At 36.4% G+C, this 26894-nt stretch overlaps 3 protein-coding genes across 4 annotated transcripts; 2 read left to right on the top strand and 1 right to left on the bottom strand.

Annotated features, from left to right (window-relative positions):
- The first annotated feature begins 9375 nt into the window (after positions 1–9375).
- Positions 9376–11877, top strand: LOC113297477 (uncharacterized metal-dependent hydrolase YabD-like). Its single transcript, XM_026545961.1, has 7 exons — positions 9376–9684; positions 9854–9935; positions 10194–10244; positions 10522–10622; positions 10866–11019; positions 11132–11320; positions 11507–11877. The coding sequence occupies exons 1-7, from the start codon at positions 9452–9454 to the stop codon at positions 11618–11620; spliced, it is 924 nt and encodes a 307-aa protein (XP_026401746.1). The 5' UTR covers positions 9376–9451; the 3' UTR covers positions 11621–11877.
- Positions 11878–13829: 1952 nt separating this feature from the next.
- Positions 13830–16159, top strand: LOC113293016 (uncharacterized metal-dependent hydrolase YabD-like). Its single transcript, XM_026541798.1, has 7 exons — positions 13830–14116; positions 14259–14340; positions 14513–14563; positions 14889–14989; positions 15202–15355; positions 15483–15578; positions 15808–16159. Exons 1-7 carry the CDS (start codon positions 13836–13838, stop codon positions 15919–15921), a joined length of 879 nt encoding a protein of 292 aa, XP_026397583.1. The 5' UTR covers positions 13830–13835; the 3' UTR covers positions 15922–16159.
- Positions 16160–16285: 126 nt separating this feature from the next.
- Positions 16286–20522, bottom strand: LOC113297476 (light-mediated development protein DET1-like). 2 transcript variants are annotated; one of them, XM_026545959.1, is made up of 11 exons: positions 20036–20522; positions 19433–19875; positions 19069–19297; positions 18697–18834; positions 18195–18260; positions 18041–18097; positions 17789–17869; positions 17409–17573; positions 17169–17264; positions 16891–16990; positions 16286–16528 (listed from the first exon to the last, which is right to left on the bottom strand). In XM_026545959.1, exons 1-11 carry the CDS (start codon positions 20111–20113, stop codon positions 16392–16394), a joined length of 1590 nt encoding a protein of 529 aa, XP_026401744.1. In that variant the 5' UTR covers positions 20114–20522; the 3' UTR covers positions 16286–16391. The 2 variants fall into 2 exon arrangements, with proteins under 2 accessions (XP_026401744.1, XP_026401745.1); XM_026545960.1 differs by lacking the exon at positions 18195–18260.
- Positions 20523–26894: the final 6372 nt, after the last annotated feature.

Raw genomic sequence — 26894 nt, 5'->3', positions numbered from 1 at the left:
TGTATTCTGAAACTGCTGCAGGTGTCGATTAGGATCTTCACCGGTAGTCCCTTGAACTTTGGAACTCAATGAAGAAGATTTGACTTAAGTTCCACTGTGTCAGTTAGAGTAATACACAGTGGTTGAGATTCTAAACATGGTGATGTTAGATCTCTCAACGTTTTCCTCTCCGGAGGTGGAGGTGGTGGAGGATTTTCACCGTCGTTCACCATTGTTGATGTAGAAGGTTCTTCTTGCTGCCTTTGCTGACGTGCTTGAAGTACCGTTCCTTTACGGGTTTGAATTCCGCACCTCTGGTAATCCCAATCTTTCGGTGCCAAAGATTAAGTACCTGAAAATAAAAATCTAGAAAACGAAATTAAAAACTAACAAGAAATTCTAAAAACAATAATAAAAAAAAATAACAACTAAATCTACCGACTGCTCCCTGGCAGCAGCGCCAAAATTTGATGGGTGTTGTAGGCTCAATAAATTAATAATCTTATTTCCACACAATTAACTGGTAATATAATGAAAGTAAGGATCGTTCCCACGAGGAGCAGTGAGTTTTAGTTGTCAAAGTGTCACAAAGGTGGGTTTTATTTTAGATTTCGAACAAAATAAATAATCAAAGCAAATAAAGTTGAATTGTAATCAATAGAGAGAGATATGATCGAGGAATCCTTCTTTGTTAATAAACCGTCAATGAGTTATTATAATTGCCTACTCGTCGTTAATCATAGATTATCACCAACCATGGAATAACAACTAGCTCAGTGTTGTTCCCTAAATTCCTTTTATCACTGAGTACGGAAGCTCTCCAATACCAGATTCTATTCGCCTAACCACCTAGTAGTAGGTTACTCAAGGTGTAATTTGGTCGAATGCTTTATCTTTTGTGAATTTATATGTTGATCCTAATAGTTAGACTCTTATCTCAAGGTCCACTTTCTAGTGTTGTTTATACCCACAATCGCTCCACAGAATCCCTCTTTAAGGTCTTGTGTTCTCTACTTGTGTAAAGGTTATTCGACGATTACTTATCTCCTAACTCAATACTAGCAATAGATTGAATCAACAAATCAATTTAGTTGGCCAAGTAAACAATCTATCAATCAATCATAAATATTCGTTATAATATAAACAAACGATAATCATATGAAGAACTTCAAAGTAGATTAATATAATAACTCAAATCTTGTTTACAACTTAGAATTCATCCTCAGTTAATAGGTGTGTAGCTACTCATGGATATAGAAACATCCATGATATACATATGAGAAAAGTAAAGAGATAACGTTACGATTGATAATCGCTCCGTATGATGTTTCTTCTCTCCAAACCCTAACAATTTCTTGACCTAATGATATTATATCATTTTACATAACCTAACACCTTTTTATAGGTTTACATTGCTTGGTCTTCACGTATTTAGTTTGGGTTCAAGAACCCGACTCGAAATAACGAATCCAAACGTGCCATTAGGCTTTCCAAGGTATTAATACACGTTTCCAACTTACTAAGTTCGCAAACCCAGTCCGCGAACTTTAAATTCCAGCAGAAATTTTTGGAATTAAAGTATGAAACCCGTCTGCGAACTTTGTTGTCTTCGGTATTCAATAAAAACTTGTTTTGGCCACAACTTCTTCATCCGAACTCGGAATGACCTCATTCTTTTTGCATTCTTTTTATCTTTCAATTATATTCAAGATGATGATGATAAATCCTTAATTTGAATGAGTTAAGATCGGTATTTGACCCTTCTCTTGATTTTGAGCGTTTTGCTCCTTTTCGTCGCTTTTCTTCAAATTCTATTGGACTTGGGCACCTGGATACTTGGAATAATTCTATTCTTAGATATTTTAAGCACTTTTTAGCTCCTTTGTGGATGATTCACCTAATTTAGACAAATAAGAGAAAACAAGGGTAATAATACGAAAATATGCAAGAATAATAGCTAAAACAAGTATGGAATGGACACTAAAATCATATGAATTATTCACTTATCAGAAATGAATATTGAGCTTTTAAGTTCAAATCATCTAGTTTCGGCTAACCACCTTGGACATGGTCTTTGTACACGGTTCGGTTACGGTTTCACCTAACCAAAGTGTATATCTTGTTTATGTAAATTAGATTCAAAGATTCATCTAACAGTGGATATTGTTTGCTTGGTTCCAAAGTTATCTTAGCTTAAACCTAAAGCAACATTTCTATAAAAGGGGAACTTCAAGCAACTGGGATCTTTGAATCCCGACACTACTTTGGTGTGTCCTAGTTGTAACTAGAGTCGTCCTCTTCCCAACTCTTTTAGGGTTTATCGACTACAAAGACTTCATAGGGATTCGTGAAGCCAGGTCCAGTTATCTTTCCTTGATAACTCGAGTATCCTGATCTTGATCGATTGTTGAGCTTCTCATTCTATTAAGATAAATAGAAATCATCAAAGTTCTTTTCGTCTCAAAATTTGTTGATTCCATAAGTTTTATACTTGTGAGGTGAACAATAATCTAGGCCGCACTTCGGGTTGCATAAGTACGGATTTTGAGGTTAGATAGACTTTGCCTATTGCTATCGATTTTCATCACCTTTGATCAAACTTTTTGATTGTAAAAGGAAATCATATATAGCCTTACTCCGTGGGAGGCATATTTGGTTTAAAGTCTTCAATTGAATTGAACCAACTCTTAGTTGGTGTGACATCAGCTAAGGGAATCAATCGCGCGGAGTCCTGCTGGGATTCAAGAGGTGTAAGGAGCGCGACTGTACCTTAATCGGTGGGATACCTTTTAGGGCTCAACTACATTCCGGTCCAAAGTTAATTGGTAGTAGGATAGTGTCTGTAGCGGCTTAATACAGTTTGGTGTTCAATCTAGACTAGGTCCGGGGTTTTTCTACATTTGCGGTTTCCTAGTTAACAAAACTTCTGGTGTCTCTGTTATTTCTTTTTCCATATTATATTGTTTATCTTTATAATTGAAATATCACAGGCTGGGTATTGATCAATCATAGTAGATACATTCGACCTAGTTTGTTGGATACGACTTGATTAATTCTTGGACATTGATCTTTGGTACCGTCCAAGTAATCTCTTTGTGATTAGGTTCACGGATTTGATTCTGTAAACGTTCTAATCGCAAGAGAGGGGGATATAACTCTAGATACTATTCCTTGATTGAGTTGAACTCTCGGAGTCATATTGATTTTGTCCATACATATTGCCTAAGAGAAAGTTGGTGGTGTATTTTGGTACCCCCGCGTTTTCAATAGTAAAAAAATCAAACAATCAAAAAATAACTAAAAGATAATACAAGGACACGCGTCCTAGTCTTAGGATAAAGGGGTAATATGGTAACTATATATCATTAAGATACCCCTTTGTACACTATCATGGTTCAGAATAAAACTCATGGCCCCTAATTAGTCTAGGTAAACTCCAATTCGGCAAGTTTTTTTCCTTTTTCTGCATGGTTCAAGTAAAGATTAGTTATCAAAAATCCCCAAGATGGTAAGGTTGAATGATATTCTTATAGTGTAATATATATACTAAAATTAAACTTTCCAACCAAGAGAATTAGCTAAGGAATAACAACTCGTATGTGTGTGGAAAGTTTGCCTTGATACCCAAAAGAGAATTAGCTAAGGAATAACAACTCATATGTATGTGGAAAGTTTGTCTTGTTATCCAAAGAAGAATGAATGAGCCCAAAGTAATTACAGTTATAGACCGGCTCATTAAGCTTTCAGGTTCATGACCAACAAAGGTTAATTTCATTAGCTAAAAGACAAAAAAAATAAGGTATTAAAGCTTTGTAGGTTCAAGAACTGATGTAATACATCCTTTGTTTCAAGACAACATCAACTATGACAAGTTGATCTCTTTACGACTAAAGCAGCCGTGACAAGTTATCTCCATTCTACTGAAGCAACTTTGACAAGTTGATCCCGTTCTGTAATCAACTTTGTCTAGTTTACTTGCTTTGCAAGTTCTTTTCTTTCCTAGTTTATTTAGGTTTCCTTTTTCTTTTCTGTTTTACGGTTCTTGTGAACCTATTTAAAGGCTATGCCTTCTTGTTTAGAGAACAATCTTATTACTATTATCAATCAACTTTATTATCTTTATTAACTCTTTCAATATTCTTAATCTTAATCTTTTGATTTCATCTTATTCATATCTCTTTCGTCTCTTCGTATCATCTGCAATCTCTGTATTGCATTCTTCTTAACAAGTTCTACATTAGTTGGCATCATAGCCACAATCCTGTATTCTCATCTAGGATAGATCCTTGGTATCGCTTCGGCAAATCAAACCCTATTATAAAAAAAATAAAAACCTAGTTTTCTTATGGAAGAAGTAGCCATGGAAGATCTTCTGCAGCTTAAACTTAAAATATCAACAAGTATTAGAGAATATGATTACAATATGACAAAGCTTTTTTGTGCCAAAGGAGATACAGAGAAAATATACTAACTTCTTCTTGCCATGAGAGCTGAAAAGCGGCAACTGAAGAAGCTTGAAGAACTGATTGTTAAAGCGAGGACTGTTGAAAATTTCAAGATTATTTTGCCTGTTTCAACTCAAGAAGTTTTGTTATCATCTGTGGGTGTTGGAGATGTTTCGACTACATCTGTTGGTAAAGAAAAGAGTGTTGTTTCTACAGAAGAAGAAGAAAATCCGGTCCATGAGGTTCCGTTTGTTCCAGTTGTTATAAAAGTTACTTCTGAAAAGAGCGAAGAAGACCAAGAGGATTCGTCTTCAACCGTGACATCAATTGGTGAGGAAGAGATAAAAACTATTTCTCAAACAGACGAAGCAGATTATGCTCATAAGGTAGAAAATCAAGTCAGCTTGGTCCTTCATGAATCACATGATTTGTTCTGAACTTAATGGTAAGTCTTCGGATCTTTGTTTAATAGCTTATGATATTGATATACCTGTTTTATCTAAGGTTGAAAATAATCAAGTTATTATTCATGAAGAAACATGTATGGTGTCTTACATAAACCCTAGTAAGACTGTTGAGTTAACTCATGGAAATTCTGTTGAGTTCTACCTGTCGACGAGAACAATAAATTAGCTACCGTTGTTTTATTCGATCGTCTATGGATGTGGGTTTCAATCTCTTGAAGATATAAGTGTAGAGAATTACACTGGAAAATTTCGTGGTTGTATATTTTCAAACTCCGAGAGAGTATTATTGGAAAAAGATTTAGAAGTGAAGTTTATAAATAAGAATCTTGTCAATAGGTTTGTTTTAGAACCTGATAAGGTGGTTGTTTCTGTCTGTCGGTGTGAAACTGAACCTATTAAAATATTTTCGATCCATATACCAAAGTTAAGAACTTTCATAACAGCATGTCCGGAGATTGATATTTATAAGAAGAATGTGCTTGTGTTATATCCCACAGCAAGATGTACTAGAAGCACAGCTACACATCTAGCATTAGCACTTTCGGTTTCATTAGTTCATCTCTGTACGGGCCTGGAATTTTAACACCAAGTGATAAATTCGGTTCTTAAACCAAGTTTCATTTATTTCGCTGTCGCTGCGAGAACGATGGTCTTTTTGGTCATAAGAAGACTATACATATTTCTGGAATTGTAGACTTACCAAGCTTGGCAGATAAGGTCAACGAAGACATATTACTGTGGGATGTCTCCAGTTTGGTTGAAATGATTACCATCTCGTTTTTACTTATGGCATCAGACTTGGTCGAGGTCTATAAGCTATTAAGGATGCAAGCAAAGTTGAAAAATCGAATATGGAACAAGAATACATCGACTGGATTTATATTTGGGGTTATTACTGGAGTAGTTATTGTTGCGCAGAGGATCCCAGTCATGAACTTTCCGAGAAGTAGTGAATATATTGTTTTCCCTGATTACATGTCTCATGAGGAGATGGGATTAATAGTTCCAAAACCCAAGGATGGGCATGTTGTATTCATGTTTGCTTGGATGGGAGGAACCGTTGAATCATACACAGATGGATTTCAATACATACTGAACACCATGGGCGATTATCTTCATGTTAAGGAAGGTGTGAAGATGTTTTTCCTGCCAGGAGCGATATTGGTCCACTGATCACCATGGACCCGAGAGCAAAGAATACTGAGAGTATTTTTAGAGACCATATTTTCTGCAAAGATTACTTTGGTTTGGTCACAACCACAGATGGAGAATGAACCACTTACTTAAGCATTTCCGTAGATGCAGTGAAAGCTGGAATTAAGTATGGAAAGTTCACACCAACCAATGGTGCTGCAAGAAGTTTTAATAAAGAAAATGTGGTTGCTAACACGATGATGCGCGCATTAAAATCAGCTTGGATCAGTTCTTTTAACATGTTTAATGCAACAACTCGTTTTGGTGGACACAATATAAGTGCTCTTAGAACTGTTACTAAAGAATGTGGAATAAATTACGTTATTGAACCATTCCACGTCTTTTCTCGACCTACTTGTGCATCGCCGCTTGTGAAAATTTTAGACAACACTGTGGATGACAGACGATACGTAGAAGATAGAAGACTTGGTTGGTGGATTCCGCTCCAAGGCAGAAATGTAGATATTGAAGTCAATGAGCTATTTAAACGCGCTTTCAGAAGTTACAAAATTTTGATGATTTCTGAAGATAACAAGCTGGTTTTGGAGAATCATTGTGTTGATCAAGGGAGTATGCATATTCGAACTGGTGGTAGCATGAAGAAATACTTTCCAATATTTTTCAAGTTCTTCGAGATCTCTTCGTCAATCCTAGTACACGCTGTGAAAATTCTACTCTTCTTCGTGATTGGAATATGGTACAACTTCTTGGAGTTGTTGTGTACATACCAACCTTGGAAGAAAAGGTCGAGGATGACATCTTATTTTGTCATAGTGGAAGTACACAAACTGCTAAGGAGGCATGCATAGGTTATTAAGCCGTTGTTATCCATGAACCCATTAGAAAGTTCAATTACTGCACTAAGGGATCCATCCGAGCCAGAAATGACACCGTATGATGACAAGGTTGAAAGTTTCAAAGATAATACACATGAGAAAATGATACGTAGTATTACTACAGTTAATAGTTCAAAATTCGTAAGTCAAGATGTCAACAAAGATTATGATATTGGACTAGAACCTTCATGCCGTGATTTAAAAAGTAACACAGCTTTTTTGCAGAAGGAATATCACCATCTAATTTTAAAGTCAGATGTATGTGGTGCCCAGGATCAAGAGTTTTCAAACGTTAATGCTGGGACTAATGGAGTTGAAGTACTTTTTGGTGAAATATTTGATGCTCAAAACAAAATGGTGAGAAATATTAATTTCCTACCCGAGGTTAACTTTGAAAACTACTACGAGAGAGGAAAAGTAATGTTTTTTGTTCATACGGATTATTTGGACTGTATAAGAAAAAAAAGGCGACATGACGATTCTTGGACCAGCAGATACTAAACTCAAGGGACTGATCGAATTGTTGGACTAGAGAAGGACCAAGTCAGTTGAATGTGTTTTCAAAGGTATATATCAAAATTTGAAAGATATACTTGTTGTACTCATGGTAGTCAGATGTTGGCATGGTTTTCATTACCAACACTAGTGACGTGATTTTTGTCTTTGATCGTGGGAAATTTAAGCACAACTTTTATCATGCTTTGAGACACATTTCTTGGACAGTTTATGACCTCTAGAGCTACGAGTTTTGTGTTCGATCGTGGTAATCCATTAAACGTGGAATCTACAAATCTCATGGAGGAAAAGAATTCATATTCTGTGATGACAACTCGAGGCCTAGCGAAATATATGAAGAGAATTAAGTTCTTTTTATTAGCTAACTCGAGGACGAATTTCTTTCAAGAAGGGGGACTGATGTAGCACATCCTTTGTTTCAAGACAACATCAACTATGACAAGTTGATCTCTTTACGACTAAAGCAAACGTGACAAGTTACCTCCATTCTACTGAAGCAACTCTGACAAATTGATCCCATTTTGTAATCAACTTTGTCTAGTTTACTTGCTTTGGAAGTTCTTTTCTTTCCTAGTTTATTTGGGTTTCCTTTTTCTTTTCTGTTTTACGGTACTTGTGAACCTATTTAAAGGCTATGCCTTCTGGTTTAGAGAACATTCTTATTATTATTATCAACCAACTTTATTATCTTTATCAACTCTTTCAATATTCTTAATATTTTGATTTCATCTTATTCGTATCTCTTTCGTCTCTTCGTATCATCTGCAATCTCCGTATTGCATTCTTCTTAACAAATTCTACATTAAGAACTCAAGGAAATAGGTTCACGAATTCAAATGCAAATAAGTTACAGGAGCATAACCTTTTTTAAGGTCCGAGATCACCTTTTTATGTTCGCGAACTCAAATGCTCAAAAGTCTCAAAAAAATTCTCTTGTACTAGGTTCGCGAACTTACGAGAACACTAACATTAAAGCTCAGAAGACATTTTTCTTTCATAGTAAACTCACCGAAATAGGTTTGCAAACTCAAAAGACAAAGTTCATAGAGAAATTCTCTATAATAGGTTCACAAACTTACCATAAAAAGTTTGCGAACTCAAAGAGTTTATTTGCCTTATATCTTGAGTTCTACAAGCTTAAAGATTCACAAACTCAATTCTTAGGTTTGTGAACTCAAGTGATTGAAAATCACAAATATTAAACTAAAAAAAAAAACCTTACAAACTCAAAAATGAATTTGCAATTTTAAGTTTAGTTTTGAGTTCCATACAAGTAAGTGCTTGGAAGTCAAAACATTACTAGACTTAGCAAGAATATAATCCCTGATATGATCATTTACTAAAGTCCTCGACTTTTGCTACGGTAGATAGATAAATAGATCGATGAAAACAAGTTCAAAAGGAAAGACCAGTCTTTGTTATTTACCTCGATGAAGTTTGTCAAATTGATGTCTTCGTGTGATCTTCAATTCTTCATCCGTCTTGAGACTCTTGAGTAACTTGGAAAATCATAAGACTCCTCTACCTAATCTAATTTGATCCAAAATCGATTTTAGTAACCTAACCTAAATAAAAAAATATTTCTGACACCTAAATTTGATAACATATTTATATTTATATAGGTTTAATCGTGCATTCGCTCTGATACCGACATGTCTTCCCTGAATAGAAAATACAAAATTTTGGAGGAGTGCTACACCTATCGACTCTTGTTCTCACAAATGATCTCGATAGGGGATCGGATGGCTCATGAAAGCCCTCTCTGCATTGGGATTATCAATGGGTGAAAGTGGTTCCCATATATTTTTTAGTGGCGGGATTTTAGTCATACTCAGTAAACATAGCATTTTCGCAAAATTTTGAGTAGACCCTGAAAAAACAGTTTTCTAAAAGATCCATTTTCTTTCACTTGGACCTGAAGCCCACAATCCTACTGAAGTCATGCGAATCAGAGGCACAGAAGTCTACGCACAGTGACACACCACCTCTCTCCGGATGAAAAAGACTAGACGAGATGATGAATAGCAGCAGCAGATGCGGCGAAATGATGAAGCTATTCGACTCACACTGCCACCTTCAGGACCCAAGAATTCACCATCTGGCACCTCAAATCATCAGAACAGCTATTGAATCCGGAGTCAGTCACTTTGCTGTGAATGGTGTATGTGAAAAAGATTGGAGTTTGGTTAAAAAAATGAGCGAGGATTATCCTTCCTCCGTTATTCCCTGCTTTGGTCTCCATCCCCGGTTAGTTTCCATGTTCTTCTTCTTAGCTGTTTATTAAAAACAAAAATTTAATCCAATTTCTGTTCAGCTTACCGTTTCTGATGAGAATATCGACTCTAGTTACTGCCACATAGCCGTTTCTCTCTCTGATTTGATTTTCTATAATTTACAATGAAATTGAATGAATCAGGTATATTCTTGAAAGGACTCCTAATTGGTTCAACACTTTGAGTGACCTCTTTGGTTCAACGCCTTCCGCAACTGTTGGCGAGGTAGGGTTATTTGATTAGCCCCAAATCCTCATTCACTCATCCATATCCATCACATAATCACAATTGTCTAATTAACATCTGAACTCACAATCTACTTTCAGATAATTTCATAGCCTTTGAGCTGGTTCAGTCTCATGTGATGATGACATGTTCTTCTGTATAAGTACTTGCACCTGTTTTTGATTCATTTTAACCTCAATACTTACGAATTTGCCAGTTTTAAATTCGTATTTGCTTATCTGAATTCTGAATTTTCAGATTGGGTTGGACAAAGGCTCCCATGGAAAGCAAATTGATTTCAATGATCAGGTTCTTTTTCAATCCTTTCAAAGAAGGTTCTTTTTAGGTCTCCTCATGAAACAACTTCCAATGTTCTTTCACTATATGCATTTATTTGTAGCTTTTTTTATAGCTTTTTCTAGGACTGATACTTGCTTATACTGCAGGCTTAACAAGCTGGACAATTTGTTCCTCCTCGTCATTTGTTTAAAATTAGAACACCAAAACCTTCTGTTATAGCATAATAATTTTGGCAAATGATCAAAATATATCTTACTTGATCCTACTATAAACTTTTGATTTTCAGGTTCAAGTTTTCAGACAGCAACTTGAACTGTCTAAAGAGTTGAAGAAACCAGCTTCTGTTCATTGTGTTCGTGCCTTCGGTGATCTTCTAGAAATAATGAAGTATATATTTAACTACTCTGGGTTATCAATGTTTGTAATTTAGCATGAAAGTATTTCCAAGTGTATAAAACATTTTCCAAAATCAATCTGAGCAAGGCAGAGAGGAGCAAAGGATCAAAATCTTACCCTGGTTCTTTTATACCACGGATTTTGTGAAGATCTTCTTGGATGCTTAGTGCAGTGTTGCCTTAAATAAATCTAATTGCTACTATCATGTGGTGACATCTTATCTTTCATTAAAAGGTCTATGGGGCCTTTCCCTGCAGGGGTGATTCTTCACTCTTATCTAGGATCCGCAGAAATGGTTCCTACGCTGGCGAAGCTTGGTGCTTATTTTTCCTTTTCCGGGTATGTTATGGATTTGAAACCTCAGAAAGCAAAGAAAATGCTGAGATCGGTTAGTCAACCTATTCCTGAACTTTAACTTCTTTGATCTTTATACCAAAACAGATCGAAATCCGTTCCCATAAGGGTTGCCTTTAATTTCTTTGTTTGAAATCATTTTTTAGGTCCCTACTGATAGGATTTTATTGGAGTCAGATGCACCCGATGCTCTACCAAAGTCGGATTTGCTTCAAGGGAAAACGACTTCTTTGCAAGGAATTCAGAGCCAAGAAACAAATATGTCAGGGTCTAGCAATTCCTCTGACCAATCATCGCCAAAGGAAACACTTAATCAACCGGCTAACATTCATATAGTGAGTCTTGGGTTTCTATATATTTTTCTTTAGTTCTTTTGATCCACGATCTTTAGGAAATCACTTTCGCTGACTCTAGCAGCACATGTGAATGTCATTTTCGTTAACCAAAAGTCCCCAGTCTGAATGCCTTGTTTCGATTCTCTGATGGAGTACTGACATGCTACGCTAACCAACTTGTTTCAGGTACTTAGATATGTCGCATCCGTGCTTGAGATGCCAGAAGAGGATCTTGCAGAACTTAGCCACAGAAATGCGTTGCAGTTGTTCTCTTCTTATCCTGGTTCAAAAGTAAACTAGTGTCGATGTGTTTTTCGCATGGTATATCCTTTTCCGTTGTATGTAGTTTCAGAACAGCGAATGGTCATCTGTATACTTTCCGTCTTCGTGAAATTAAGCTTCAACTAGTTATATCTTACATGTTATATTCTTTAAGCATAGCAAAGTGTTAAAAGCTGTAGGCATGAACAATTATGTGATATACACAGTAACCCCTGGCATCAGGAATGTGATGAGTGCGTGGATGAACACGATTCATGTAAATGCATTGCAGGTGATTCTCTTCTTCTATGAATGATGTAATTCATAGAGCAATAATAATCTGTCCGACTTAGCCTTAGTTTGGTAATGCTTTTTTTTTTTTTTTTTTTCCAAAAGCACTTTCAAAAAATATATATAGTAATAATTTTTCATATTGGTATTTGGTAAAAAAATTCTAAAGTGCTTTTTGTCCAAAGCACTTCCAAAATTCCCTATTTTTCATAAGCTGGGGGAGGAGCTTTTAAAAGCTCCAAAAGCATAAGCTCTGGTTCCACCTAATTTTAAGACTTGATTTTTCTTTTATATCCCTACTTTATTTTATAAATGCCAAAATTGCCCTTAAATCTTTTACTCAAAAATATAAATAAGAGCCAATATTAAATAATTGTTTGATCTTAATTTGATTTTTTTTTATCCTGAAAGGTGGTTTAAGGTGGTTTCACACTAAAATGTTATGTCTATTTTAGTCATTTGCTACGAATACAATAAGTGAACTAATATTTTACCAAACACAATTTAATAACTTTTTTAATCAGCTTTAGCTTTTGGTATATAGTTTACCAAGCACCTAACTGCTTTTTTTACACAGCACAGTAAAAAAGCGCTTCTGCAAAAGCCATAGCATTACCAAACTCAGCCTTACTTGCTTATCATTATTGTGAAAGTAATTGTCGTTAATTATTTAGCATTAAAGGTTATTTACCTCGAGTGAAATCTTACCCACTGTTGGAACAGTTTCTAGCATTTGATAGAAGATATTAGGACAGGTGGGATCCCCACTTTTCTTCTAAAAATGAACTTTCTAGGAGCAATCTCAGAATATAGCAATATATCCATGAATTACAAAATATAGCAATCTCAGGCGTCAACCATGTTGTACAATGAGTGAAGTATAAAACAAGGCCAGTAAAAAGTTTAAAACCCCACGCTGTTTTAAACACTGCCTAACATCAACTAATATTTTTCACTTTCTAGGTGGTGTTTAAAAAGAATCGGTGTATAAGTGTACCATTGGAGTCTAGCAAAAAAAAAAAAAGGTACAAATTGCATTTTGCCATACCCATTGCTGGCCTTTATATGGCAAGCATCAGATTATACACTACCCTTGGTGATGCTCTAATTGAGTTAACTAATAATAAGTAATACTCGAAGGGCAGTGTATAATCTCGATGTTAGTCGCATGCTTAGCGCTTTCACCCACAGAGCCAGCAAAAATGAACTTTCTAGCTGTTTGTAATCAAGTTAATTAACTAATAATTAGACAATTAACAATAAGTTTCTCTTAATCTTGATGTGACTGACTAATTAACTAATAATTAGACAATTAACAATAAGTTTCTCTTAATGTTGATGTTAGTCACATGTTTAGCTCTTTCTAGCCAGCGACTCAGTGAGCCAGCAAAGCCAAGGTGTTCTTTATCTTCACTATTATTTTCTCCATATTCTCCCAGTTGACTTAGCTAATCATTAATTAGCATTAACAATAAATGCAAACCCTAGCTTGTTACATAATGCTTAAAACTTTGCCTGATTTAGTGTTACCACAGGTTTGGCTGAGTTGCTTCTTTGAACTCTCTTCCATTCCAAGATGTTGTCTGCTGGGTTTTGTTAATGAATTTTTGGTTTGGCCGAGCAAAAATAAAATGCTTGGAACTTTGTTAACTCCTACTGTAATTAGCACCGACTGACGTATTTTCCCCTATTATTTTTGGGGAGATCGTCCGGGCCTGTACTTGTTTTAGTCGATGAATGAATTATCAATATTATCTTTCCCATGAATCATTATAGTTGTTGTGAATTCACCTGCATGTTGCACATGCATGCGCCTTAAATTCAGGCGACATCGGAACCATGCATATGTAAAGAAAACACGATCTATATGTGAATCAAATACATCAAACATACACAAGACGGAGAGACAGACGAAGAAGAAGCACAAGTACTGATTTCAAAAGCGAGAATGAACAGATTCATAATGATGATGATAATGATGCTACTGCTGTCGATGATGAACAGCTGCAGCTGCAGCAGCAGTAATAGTGGTGATAGAAGCAATGTGAAGCTATTTGATTCACACTGCCACCTTCAGGATCCAAGAATATACAATCTTGCCCCTCAAATCATTCAAACAGCTATTGAATCCGGTGTCACTCACTTTGCAGTAAATGGTGTGTCTGAATATGATTGGATTTTGGTGAAAAAGATGAGTGAGGATTATCCTTCATCTGTTATTCCCTGCTTTGGTCTCCATCCCTGGTTAGTTACTACCTCTAGTTCACCTTAAAGTTTCTGAATACATCTTGCACATACTTTAGAATACATGACTACCACATAGTTGGTAAGGTTTCTCTGACTTAATTCTTTGTACTTTTTACAATGCGCCGAATTAATGGACCAGGTTTATTACAAATAGAACTTCGAATTGGTATAACACTTTGAGGGACTTCTTTAATTCCACCCCTTCCGCTACAGTCGGTGAGGTAGGTTACGTTTAACTACTCCTATCAGTGTTGATATATGGATGATATGATAATCTTTTCTATGTATAAGTACTTATTGAACAATATCCAGGTACTCCGATTTGTTTTTACTTGCAACTATTAAGTTGCATTTTTGTTTGCTTCGTGTTTGCATATGCATCTGAATATTTAGATTGGTTTGGACAAAAGCCCCCTTGCGCAGCAATTTGATTTCAATGATCAGGTATTTTGTCATCAAGCTTATTTCATCCTTTCATTGTATGCATTTTCTTGTGTATTTCCTTGAGACTGATCTAACTTATATATACTGAAAAAACCTTTATGAACACTTCAAGACTCGCACTACTATTACTTCGTTTAAACTATGCTGTCATGTCTTGCATAATTTGGTTACACGGGATCTCTACCTGATAGCAAACAGGACAATTATCAGAAGTCTTCATCTTTTTTAATAGCACTGATCTGTTAATATGTAGTTTTTTTTTTTTTTTTTCTTTTGGCGAGTATAGATATCTTACATGATCCTATTATAATTTTTTCTGTCTCAGGTTCAAATTTTCACTCAGCAACTTGCATTATCCAAAGAGTTGAAGAAACCAGTTTCCGTCCATTGTCTTCTTGCTTTTGACGAACTTATAGAAATAATGCAGTATGTCATTTTTTTATAAACAACTACTACTTTGGACTATTGCATGAATGTCTTCCCTTGGACTTATATACGAAAGATTTCTTTCTCAATTCGATACGTAGCACATTAACTTTATTGCTGCTTGTTATACGTATACGTTTTTTTAGAAGTATGGCTAATTATAACTAGGTTTACAATCCTCTTGTAACATCCTATATATCTTTCACTTGAAGATCTATCGGCCCCTTCCCTGCAGGGGTGATTCTTCACTCCTACGCGGGATCAGCAGAACTGGTTCCGACTCTGACAAAGCTGGGTGCTTACTTTTCGTTTTCTGGGCATAATATGAATTCGGAACCTCAGAAAGCAAAGGAAATACTGAAATCGGTTAGTTAAACTGTTCCTCTACTTTGCCTTAATTGATCATTATACCAAGATTAACCAAATTCCTTTTCCATAAGGGAATCTTTTTTTCTAATACACTATCTTTTGGTGGTTCAAAAACAATATATAGATCCCGATTGAGAGGATTTTATTGGAGTCAGATGCACCTGATGCCCTACCAAGGTCAATGAATGATACATATAATCAACCAGCTAACATTCCTATTGTGAGTACCCTTTCATTTCTTTATGTTCTTATCTTATTGATCAATATTCTTAGGTACTAATGCTCTTTAACATATCAGATTCTCTTGCTCAATCTGTGTAACAGCATGCAAGAAGAAAAACAAAAATGCCAGTTTCATGACCATATAAGACCCAGTATTCTTTTACAAATCCTGTATTATTGTTTGGGTTTTATGATGAAGTAGTAACATGTTAAGTCACTTGTTTCAGGTACTTAGATATGTTGCTTCCATGCTTGAGATGCCAGAGCAACAGCTTGCAGCACTCACCAACAGAAATGCGTTATACTTGTTCTCTTCTTATCCGGGTTCAAAATTGAACTAACGTCGACAGAGGCAGGAGAGGACTGCCCTGACATGTAGTCTGAGGTAGTTTTCAAGTAAATGTGATTTCAGATATAGCGCTATCCTGGGCGATTTTCTAAAGTTGTACATATTTTTATCTAATAAGTTCATCACCGCGAGCACAACTGAGATGTGTTCCTAAAGTGGTCTTTGGACGTGAATCGTGAGTGTGGCCAGGGTTCAATCCCTTTTGTGGTCTATTTTATTTTTCATCGTGAGTGTACTCAGCAACAAAAAAAACTCCCTTCTTGAGGTTGTTTCTTTCATAATTTATTTACTTATACTCCTGCAAAACAACTCATTAGTTAAAAAATATGGAGCAGCCTTGATTTAGAAGCGGTAGCCGGAAATGGATCTCTCTTTTACAATAAATAAATATAATGAATGATGATTAAGATATCACACAACAGATATACAACTTCATCACATCATTTACATTTATTCGGTCTTTTATCTGCGAAAGTGAATATTCACGACCGACGGCTGAAGGAGCGTGTGCTGGATGGAAAGTGCAAGCGGCAAAATTGGGTGGAAGAGGAACGAAGAGATCTTTTTCGTTTGACCATCAGCTCCACCAGCTTCTGGACCTATTTAAAATTTCAAAGACAGCCGTAAACAAATCAGTACAGTTTAAGGAACAAAGCTGAGAAAGTTGCCGCTCATCATTGACCAAACGACCAAGGATGTGGTATTCAAGGCAGCCTTGAGCGCAACTATCCAGACTCTATAGTGTGGAAAAAATTGTATTTTGTTTTTCAAAATCAGGATAGCGATGTAAGTCTATTCCAGCCCTGGAACGACTCAAAATCCCCCAGGTGTCAATGATTTCCATAACGTGAATGTGTGGGAACAAGAAGTTTGGTTTCAGAATTTTTACAATCCACCAAGAGTGTACACTTTGTACGCTATTTTTGTCAGGACTGAAAGCTGAGTTGAAAATGATACACACCTGGTTTTATCTTGAACTTGAGGGTGTTTGGGTGCCTTCTTGAAATAAACTTGATTGGGTGCTCCGTAGATTGCCTATGGCGGTCCGTTGCAGAGATGAGCTGCAGTAGCAGAATGATTCCAACAGTCAAGTATCATTACTTAAAAGAGATTGATATGGCATAACAATTGAAAATGGAACAAATTTAAACTTAAAACTCTGATTCTATTTGTGAGTGAGAGAAAAGGAAGAAACAGAGACGAATAAATACATAGACAAGTAGATAACCAATATCAGACCTTTTCATCAAATCTAAAGAGTGATTGGTCAAAATAAGGAGAAGGACTCTGGGACTGGCAACTGAAAGGTAAAGAGGTCATCATCTTCTTCACAAACTGTAGAACAAAAATAGGATTAATAGAAATTCCATCATGTAGCGCAAGTATGAGAAATGAATGCATATGGGAGTATTATTATTCGAAAGGCACCCCATGACTAAGATTATTAAGAGTGCAATCAAAACTAAAATCTGAAATTACCAGTGTAAAACTACTAGCTTTGGTTTTACTGCTCCTTAACTGCTCAAGAGCATATATATTATTGGAGTGAGATGATATGAAGTTCATATACAACAAATTCCTCGATGTTGCGTGGAAGTGGTCACCAAAACGCTCAAACAAGTTATACAGCTCATCAGCAGAATTCTGCAGATAATAGAGATGCACATGTGACTGTTAGAGTTACTACAATTTACACGAAAAGAACTGATATATCACCCTAACATTTTGCTATAATTTGGACGACTTTTATGTAGGGCAGACGGTACTAATTCAACAAAATAGTATGTGGTTACATATGGCCAAGCCATCCATGATGGCTGAATTTGAAGAGTAAAGAAAAACACAAAGACCGGTAATACCTGATAAAATGCAATAAACTCGGTTGTTTCCATGTGATATACAGCAAAAAATGCAGGATGATGATCAGTGTTTCTGGATACCTATAAAATTGGATCAAAGGAAAAGGTGAAGTTGCATGCTACCAAGTTAATATTAAAACAGGTGTACAGGTCTTCAACCATGAGACTTCAAAGTTGTAAGCTAGCCGTAAAGATACAAGAGATGGTAATCCCATAAATGTTAACCCTTAACAAAAAAAATAATAATCTTACCCCTCCATCTACACTACCGAACTTGATTAGCAGGTGGTGCCGGTCTAAGAACTGTACCTGCTCAGCAAAGTGCAGATTGAAAAACTTTCTAGCAGATGAAAATGACATGTACAAATGGCAGTTGTACAGAAATATAGAAAAAACACGAACCTACCTTCCACATGATCAAATCAACATAATCTTGGAAATGGAAATAGAACTTCTTTAGACCTTGAACCCTCTGAAAAAACAAGGTACACTTACTTCCTGGTTACACTGGACATTTCAAAAATTAAGTTTGACAGCAAACTACATTGTTGTTTCAAAGATAAACTATACATAAGTCACCAGCAACTACTTTCGTCATCCTAAAACATCATCATGGCCTTAACCCTGAAATCTCAGCAACCTCGCCCTGACTAGCCATATTTTAGGTGTTCATGGTCATGGTAATGGGTAAGCGAGTCTGTACAACATGCAAACTCTAAATATTCTAGCAGTATATAGAGCAGGATGAGATATTAAAGAAAAAAAAAGATAGTGCTTGTGTTTACGCACTTGCAAGCAAGTAAAATATGCATGATACCTAAGCATAAAAAAAAAGAGATTAGTTATGACAAAAACTTTCAAAACCTGAAACTCAGAAGTAGATTGCATTAGAGATCTCAATAACCAACCAGGCTATAATCTGTTTCATCATTCCATATTCCACGGAAGATAAAGGAGAGCAACCGCTGTTTGATGCCACTCAGAAAAGAACCCCCTCGTATCTGGTGGGGAAGAATCGTACCATTTTCAGCCTGATTTACCATGTACTGCAATGTATTAGATAAATAGTTAGTTGAAATACTGAAATTAACTAGTTAAAACAGTTTTTATGAGTGAAAGGTTAAAGATTAGCATGACAAGATAATGTCAATAAATAAAATACAAGGAACTGAGAAAAAACAAGTAAGTTGTCAGAACTTGGTTCAGCTGAAATGAAGAGCTTTAAGATCGATGGAAGCATTCTTTGTATTCATTTTTACTCTTTTATTGGCAATACTTGCCTGGGCATGAGAATTGAGGAACAATTCGTCATCTTCACGGCAAAATTCCCCAATTGCTCGCACATCGACAAGGTTTCCAGAGTCACGAATTTGGAGAATATGTATTGTTTGGTAGCGGAGGGACATGATAGCCAACAAATCATCATACAAAAAAACACCCATGCTATGAGCCAAGTTTACAAAATCATTGCAGAAAATCTTTTCATCCAGTACAACTCCGTCTTCCAATCTGATAGTCACAAATATACACCAGTAGAATTTCTTAAAGAATACAGATAATGCCATATGAAACAGAATCAGGAAGTAACACATCCTGTAAGTCAACTAATGCCCAAAGAACATCGTGAAGGTCTAGTTAACAAACCTCACAAGGTGAAATGTAATCTTTTCTACAGATGGGACTCCATGAATAGCTCCTTCAACGTTGGGTGCATCATAGACTTGTGCAGTTTGAGTGGCAAACAAGCCAAACTGGTTACTCTCGACGTATAAGAAGAAATCTTTACAGATGAACTCATTGCTAGAAGCAAGTGAGACACAATATAGCTGAGTGAAAAAACTATCAAACCTCCTTGCTTTAGAAGGGAGATCATGAGAATCATCGCAGCCGTCTTTTTCTTCTTCATCCTTGTAAGAAAAAGAGAGCCATTTTGGTCTGTAAACAATGAGGTCTTGATGATTCCTGCTGAAACTAATTAGGAAGTGACCATCATCTGTGAACTTGCGGAACGAATGATCTGGGAAATCCACATTATATAGGGTATAGCTAGGTACTATATTCTCATAGAATCTCCTCGCATTATTAACCTGTACCTCATTAATGCATTCCCAACATCAAATTAAAGCGTCATTCAGTATCATGAGGTATGTTTATGCGTATCTACTACCTCTAGTATTTCAAAATGTAAACCCTAGATAACTGAATAGGTAAAATAAAAAAATAAAATCGTGGAGATTGAGTGCTTACAGCAGTGCCAGGAGCGGGAGTGCGAATTTGGCGATCGAAAATCCTGGATACGATGTTGTTATTCGGCTTGAAGAACATTTAGAATCAGCCAGTAATTAACAATTCTTCTTGAATTTGTTGTTGTTGATGGTGCCCTATCCTAAATTGTAATGCTAATGCTGATGATATTGAAATTGAAGGTAATAATAGGTTTCGGACAACTACTGAGAAGTCGAAAATGAGCATGCCTCTCCGGCGGTTACTCGTCAGATAAAGAAACAAACTTTAATTCTGAGAAGAATAGCTGCCTTTTTCTTCTTCTTCTACAATAATTTCTCCCAATTGTTAACGGAGAATTGCAGAGAGAGTGAGAGCGAATTTGTTTCCTTTTTTATTATTTTTCCAGAACAGACAACCAGTACGAATTTTACTGATATTATCCACTCTATTGTATTTTTTTCTCCATCTTTTTTTTCTTTTTACGGAAAGGAAAGATCGAAGATGTGTACCGGAGTCAACAAACCCCATAGTCCATACCCGACCATGGTCGGACGTTTATATGTACTGTACTATCACCTGCTTTGACTTCCAAAATACACCAACTTTGTTTTCGAAGGAAAGATGGGCTTTAACAAACTCGCGAGAAATGGAAATAATTTAAGTGCGAGTTCAAAACTGAATTCGCGCCCCCCATCACCTTTGGATTATCAAGATCTGACATCATTTAATTGTGAACTTATCCACAGTTAAATACGCGGTCATAACTGCCATACTTTTAACACAAAATTCCTGGGGGAAATAAATTCTTAGCTTTTGATACTGTTTATATAGCCAAACATCAGAAATATACTGTTTATATAGCCAATTTGGATATTTGGCCTAGGAAAATTAAAATAAAAAAATATGTCTTACCTAAAATACCCCTAACCTTATAAACTCTTCTTTTCAAAGAGAATTTATTTCTCTTTTCAAAACCTCCCCGTCCCGGCAGAGCTCGTTTATTCCTCACCTGTAGAATTCGATCAAAGTTTCAGAGCTCGTGTCTTTTTTAGATCTGGTTGATCAATCATGGTGATTAATGATTGTTGAATAGTTTGTTGAATCGAAGTTTCAATTGGAGTTTCAACTGTTGAATCGAAGTTTCATCTAATAGCGTCGAACGGTAAATTTCATTTGAAATAATTTTGATTTGGTTTTTGTCCAATTGAAGTTTCTCTGTCGATTTTGAAGTAATTTTTAGTTGTTGATGATTTTTTATGAATTTGAAGATTAATCTTTGTTAATTTTTGATTTTAGTTGTTGATTTGGAATATCCAGGGTTTAGTTGATTATGTGACATTATTTGGGTTTGTCTCGAATCATGTTTTCTAGGGTTTAGTAATCTTATTTTCAATGCAATATACACAGATGCAAACCAATTTTGGGTTTAGGTTATTATTAGGATTTTTCCTTTACGTTACACAACCACAGAGATGTTATTGAAAGACCTAGAGATGTTATTGTGAGCAATTGGAATCAAAAATACCTTACACAACCACAGATTATGCATGCAGTTGTTGATGCTTATGTTACTTTCAATATTGGTGATGAACTCTGGATTGATTGATTGGTTCTTGTTTTTTTGGGTATTTACTGATGATAACTTGGTTGAGTGTTAGAGGCTTAAGGGAAATAGAACTTTGCTAGTAAGTACATAGTAACTTGCTGAAGGAGAAAATACTATATGGAACTGTTTAGAGCAGTACTCGTAGTCGTAGAAGTACATAGTAATTTATAACAGCTTCTTTGGTGGTACATTGTGCCAAAATGGTACTTTGATGGTACACAGATGCAAACCATTTTTGGTTTTAGTTAATTTATAGGGCATTGTACACAGATGTTCGTTTATTCGTGATGAGCAAATCTGGATTCCAGGGAGGAGAACATCTGCGTTAGGAGATGTTGCTGTAGCGAGATTATAATGGTTGTTGAGAGAGTGGAAGAGATGTTGGAGTATGGGTTGTATGAATGCAGTAAGATGTTATGCAGTTAAATAATGTTTGTATTTTAACTGCATAAGTAGTTATGCATAATAAGTTATGCAGTTCACCATGTTTGCTTTTACTGCATAACCAGTTATGCATAATAAGCTACGCAGTTCAGCATAGTTGCTTTTACTGCATAAGCAGTTATGCATAATAAGCTACGCAGTTATGCATAGTTGCTTTTACTGCATAACCGGTTATGCATAACAAGCTATGCAGTTATGCATAGCTGCTCTTACTGCATAAGCAGTTATGCATAACGTTATGCATAGATGTTTTTACTGCATAACAAGTTATGCAGATACTCTAAACAATGCATAACAAATCATGCAGTTAATTTTGGATCTTCCTAAGATGTTATGCAGGATAGATATGATTTGATTTTTTAAATTTGATTTTTGTTGTTGTTGATTTGATATTTTAATTTGAATACATCCGAATTCATTTATATTTGTTTTATATATTCCCTGTAGATGGATCGTCATTTTCTCTGTGTGGTTATCCGGGGTACCGATGCGTGTCCATACCAAGTTATTACGAAGTCAACAGTTGATGAGTTGAAGGCGCATGTCTGTTCTTATTGGAATATCATTTTACCAGACTCAATTCAGTTCGTATTTGACTATGAGGGGAGAAGCAATGTTGTTGACAGTGATGTGAAGCTCTGTTCTTTCTTGTCATTGTGTATTGTTAACCAGTTGTCTTTCTTGGAGCTTCGTTTATTTGAACGTGTTCCTCTTGATTCTTGTCATTGTGTATTGTAAGCATTGCTAGCTTCCGTGCTTCGTATGATCGTCCTATCAATTCCATTCCTGATTATGACAAGCCTATTGATGTTGCTACTGGAGATCTCGTGAACCCACCAACTGTCCTCATCCTCCTGCGAAAAAGCAATGTTATGTACCTGCTTAAGAACATCTCCAGGCTTCATTTCTTCTGTGCATCTTTTTACCATGATATCTTTATTAGTTTATTCTTCTCTGCAGCCTCTTGTTGCACATTTAAGATTCATTTACCTTGAATTATATTTTCGCAACTAGTATTTATCTTGGATTATTTCTTTTGTTCATAAAAATATATCTTATGGAATTTTCAAAATTCAGTTTTCTTTTTATTTTAAATAACATATGTTACGCAGGAAACATAATGTGCATAACTTGTTATGCAGTAAAAATAACTATGCATAACTGCGTAGCTTATTATGCATAACTGTGTAGCTTATTATGCATAACTTGTTATGCAGTAAAATCAAACATGCTGAACTGCGTAGCTTATTATGCATAACTGCTTATGAAGTAAAATCAAACATGTTGAACTGCGTAGCTTATTATGCATAACTGCTTATGAAGTAAAATCAAACATGCTGAACTGCATAGCTTATTTGCATAACTTGTTATGCAGAAAAAGCAACTATGCATAACTGCGTAACTTATTATGCATAACTTGTTATGCAGTAAAACCAACTATGCTTAACTGCATAACTTGTTATGCAGTAAAAGCAAACATGCTGAACTGCGTAGCTTAGTATGCATAACTGGTTATGCAGTAAAAACAACTATGCTGAACTGCATAACAAGTTAGCAGTAAAAGCAAACATGCTGAACTGCGTAGCTTAGTATGCATAACTGGTTATGCAGTAAAATCAAACATGCTGAACTGCGTAGCTTATTATGCATAACTGTTATGCATTGTTTAGAGTATCTGCATAACTTGTTATGCATATAAGAAGTGTTATTGTTTTTGTTAAGCATTCCCTGCGTCACTTATTGTTTTAATGCATAACATCTTATGCAGATCCAACATTGACAACATGACAAGTTATGCATTGTTTAGGTTATCTGCATAAGTAGTTATTGATGAGTGCTAAAAAGTGCATATTTCTATATCTTTTTGTTGGCAATTAACTCATCTTTTGTGCTCTAATTCTCCATTTTATTCCATATTCTGTATTTTCATTGTTTTCAAGAATAAATACTTTTCTCAATTAATTTTGCATTTTTAGGTACTAAATAAAGCCTGGTTAACTCACAGAGTGAAAAGAGCAGAAAAGTAGTGAAAAGCCGGGAGGAATTACGCAAGGAAGCCGCGAGGAATGTTGTGCACAAGACCAAAAGGCTAGAAATGGGCTTAACAAGAAAGAATTGTTCTTAAAGAAGATATGGGCTTGGCATACCCAAGGCCCAAAACCCTTACCCAAACCCATTTCCAATATCCATACCCGTCTCCTTCGTCAACCGTCAGATTGGATCACATCTGAATCCAATGGTCGCAGCATCGCTAGTACATCGAAGTCTGAAGCTCTTGTCTAACACTACAGCACCTAACTCCATCTTGAGCCGTCAGTTTCGTTGTATCAGGCATCCGACGTTCGATACCAGCCTCTTCACTTGTAGCCGTTAGATCAATCTATCATTTCCGCATCCCACGGCTCAGCTTCGCGAATCATCGAGACTTGATGCAACCGCTCAACACCCAAACACCTAACACCTATACCCATCGCCAAACACTCCCCTCCTTTCCATCGAACCCATCTTCTTCCTCCCCATCCCTCTGCAACTACTCCACTGTCACCACCTTCTGCATCATCGCCACCACTCCCTGACACCACCAAACCACTCTACTCCACCCTAAAAGCGAAACCCATCATTCCCCCCATCTTTCTAGCCTCTTACTTCATCAATCTCGCACCTTTCCTATCTCTGAAACCCTAGGTTAGAGATTGATGAATTAGGTGAAGCTAAAGAAGAAATTGAGGCGTGGGAATGAAGCAGTGAAGTCAGAGGAAGAGGAGCAGCTGCAGTCAGCATGGGCAAGATTTGACCCATCAAATTAGGTAATTGTGTAACCCTAATTCAACTGCCCTGTTTTGAATTTGGGGGAAATGTCTGTAACCCTAATTCTGTATATTGTAACTATAAATATGGGTTGTCGGTGTTGTGTTGAAGATATGCCTGGACTAGCCAGTGCTTCACCCAAGAGGACTGGAATAGCCAGTGCCTCAAGGGTTAGTTTTTACTTTAAATGATGTTGTACATTTCAATTGTTTTTATCCTATCCATGCTTTGATCTTGTTGTGCTTGAATTGTCTAGGATTGAATATCCTTATAGGTTGTTAAAACACTAAGCAAGCTTCTCTGCGGGTAGTTGCAGTGTGAGAGCCCCAACTATCACAAGGTTTAGAATTCATACTAGTGCCTTTAGCCTCCTTTCTAGACCAACCCTTAGATGAACATTCGGCTTTGAACCGCAACTGTCATCTAGTTATTCAGAAAGCCTAGAAGCTGACTGATAACTAACAAGGGACAAGAACATGGCTGGAAGACCTGCCTTTGTTTCTTTATCACTTCCCTTGGCTAACAGCCTTGGTTTGTTTATCTTTGTTTCAATGTTTCTTATTCACTGCCACTGAATTTCACTTTTTTTGTTCTCTGTCACTGTTACCTCATTGCTTTAGTTACTGCCTTGTTAATTTAGATAACTAGCTTAAAAACTTCAACTATACACCCTAGTTTCTGTGGTTCGACCCTGCCTTGCACACTCACTACAACAAACCCTGTGCACTTGCAGGTATTATTTTGTAGGCCTTTTAGAAACCTACCAAGTTTTTGGCGCCGTTGCCGGGGACTTGGCGCTGTGTAGTAGAAAAAAAAATATTTTGCTCTTGCTTTTCTGTTTTGAACCTGCTGTAACTTAGTGTAACTTAGCTGTTGTGTAGTGTAACTTAGTTGTAACTTAGTGTAACTTAGTTGTAATTAGCATCATCACCTGCATCATCTGCATTTTAGCTGTAACTTAGTTCTGCATTCATATTGCATCATTGCATCATTCACTGCATCTGCATAACCTTGCACCTGCATCATTAGCATATCTCATCTTGCATACCTTGCATCATTGCATCATCTGCATCTGCATCATTGCATTATTGCACATCTCCATTTTGTTTCAGCTCCACCTGCATCTCATGCTGTAGCTGTAAAAGTAGCTCATAGTCATTGTCATCTTGAATGCCTGAATCTGCATGTTGTGAATGTGAAGTGGTGTTGTCAGCTTGTCAGCCTGAAATTTGGTGCTGAAATTTGCCTGAGTTGTGTTGGATGTGCTGCTGTCATCTTGAAATTAGTTCCAAACTGTGAGAACTAACTCTTCTCTTCTGAGCCACCAGGTGCAAGCTTGTGGTGCTGCTGACCTGAATGCTGCTAAGAAATCAGGCTGTGAAGCTGTTGTTGCCAAGCCAAGGTTGAAACAGAAGAGAAACAAGGCAGTCTGTGGGCTGAAGCTTACCCAGCTAAGCATTCAACCCAGTTCTACACTGGGTTTGTGGTATTCTTCTCCCACTAGAATTCTGGGCTTTGTCAAAATTTGTTTCTGAAATTGTATGACTGAACCCAATTGAACTGTGGGCTTAAACCCAGACAGAAACTAAAAACATTTTTAAGCCCAACTGGGCTCCTGAACCCTGTTTGTGGGCTTATTTGAACTTTCTGTGAGCTTGTTTAAACTGTCTGTGGGCTTGTAATTGTAACTTTGAAAACCAAAATCCGGGCCTAGTATTTTACTGAACTCTGGGCCTCAACAAACTGAAAACTCAACTGGGCCTAGTTCACTGAATTGTGGGCTTCGTACTTTGGGCTCTTTTTTTTTATTCAAAAACAACCATTTGCCTCACCCATTTAAACCAAATCCTGGGCTTTGTCTTCAAAGTTTAAAAACCAAATTAAGTGGGCTTCACCACTTAACCCATTTAAAAACCAAACTTTTCTTTCTCTTTTTCCAATTAAAACCAAAAGTTTTTCAAACCCCTACAAACCAAATATTTCCCACAAAACCAAATGTACGGTAGAATTTTCTTGTATATA

Source organism: Papaver somniferum, chromosome 7, assembly GCF_003573695.1.
Source record: "Papaver somniferum cultivar HN1 chromosome 7, ASM357369v1, whole genome shotgun sequence".
Taxonomy (NCBI): domain Eukaryota; kingdom Viridiplantae; phylum Streptophyta; class Magnoliopsida; order Ranunculales; family Papaveraceae; genus Papaver; species Papaver somniferum.
The sequence above is the reverse complement of the archived record's forward strand: the minus strand, read 5'-3'. Positions and strand labels throughout refer to the sequence as shown.

Excerpts from the sequence above, each read along its gene's own strand:
- LOC113297477 (XM_026545961.1), top strand. The coding sequence starts at position 9,452 with ATGATGAATAGCAGCAGCAGATGCGGCGAAATGATGAAGCTATTCGAC. Across the intron at positions 10,245-10,521 it reads AAATTGATTTCAATGATCAG|GTTCAAGTTTTCAGACAGCA; the intron begins GTTCTTTTTCAA and ends TTTGATTTTCAG. Across the intron at positions 11,020-11,131 it reads CAAAGAAAATGCTGAGATCG|GTCCCTACTGATAGGATTTT; the intron begins GTTAGTCAACCT and ends ATCATTTTTTAG.
- LOC113293016 (XM_026541798.1), top strand. The coding sequence starts at position 13,836 with ATGATGATGATAATGATGCTACTGCTGTCGATGATGAACAGCTGCAGC. Across the intron at positions 14,117-14,258 it reads TGCTTTGGTCTCCATCCCTG|GTTTATTACAAATAGAACTT; the intron begins GTTAGTTACTAC and ends TTAATGGACCAG. Across the intron at positions 14,341-14,512 it reads CTTCCGCTACAGTCGGTGAG|ATTGGTTTGGACAAAAGCCC; the intron begins GTAGGTTACGTT and ends CTGAATATTTAG.
- LOC113297476 (XM_026545959.1), bottom strand. The coding sequence starts at position 20,113 with ATGTTCTTCAAGCCGAATAACAACATCGTATCCAGGATTTTCGATCGC. Across the intron at positions 18,098-18,194 it reads TTGATTTGATCATGTGGAAG|GTACAGTTCTTAGACCGGCA; the intron begins GTAGGTTCGTGT and ends TTTGCTGAGCAG. Across the intron at positions 17,574-17,788 it reads AGTTTATTGCATTTTATCAG|AATTCTGCTGATGAGCTGTA; the intron begins GTATTACCGGTC and ends TATTATCTGCAG.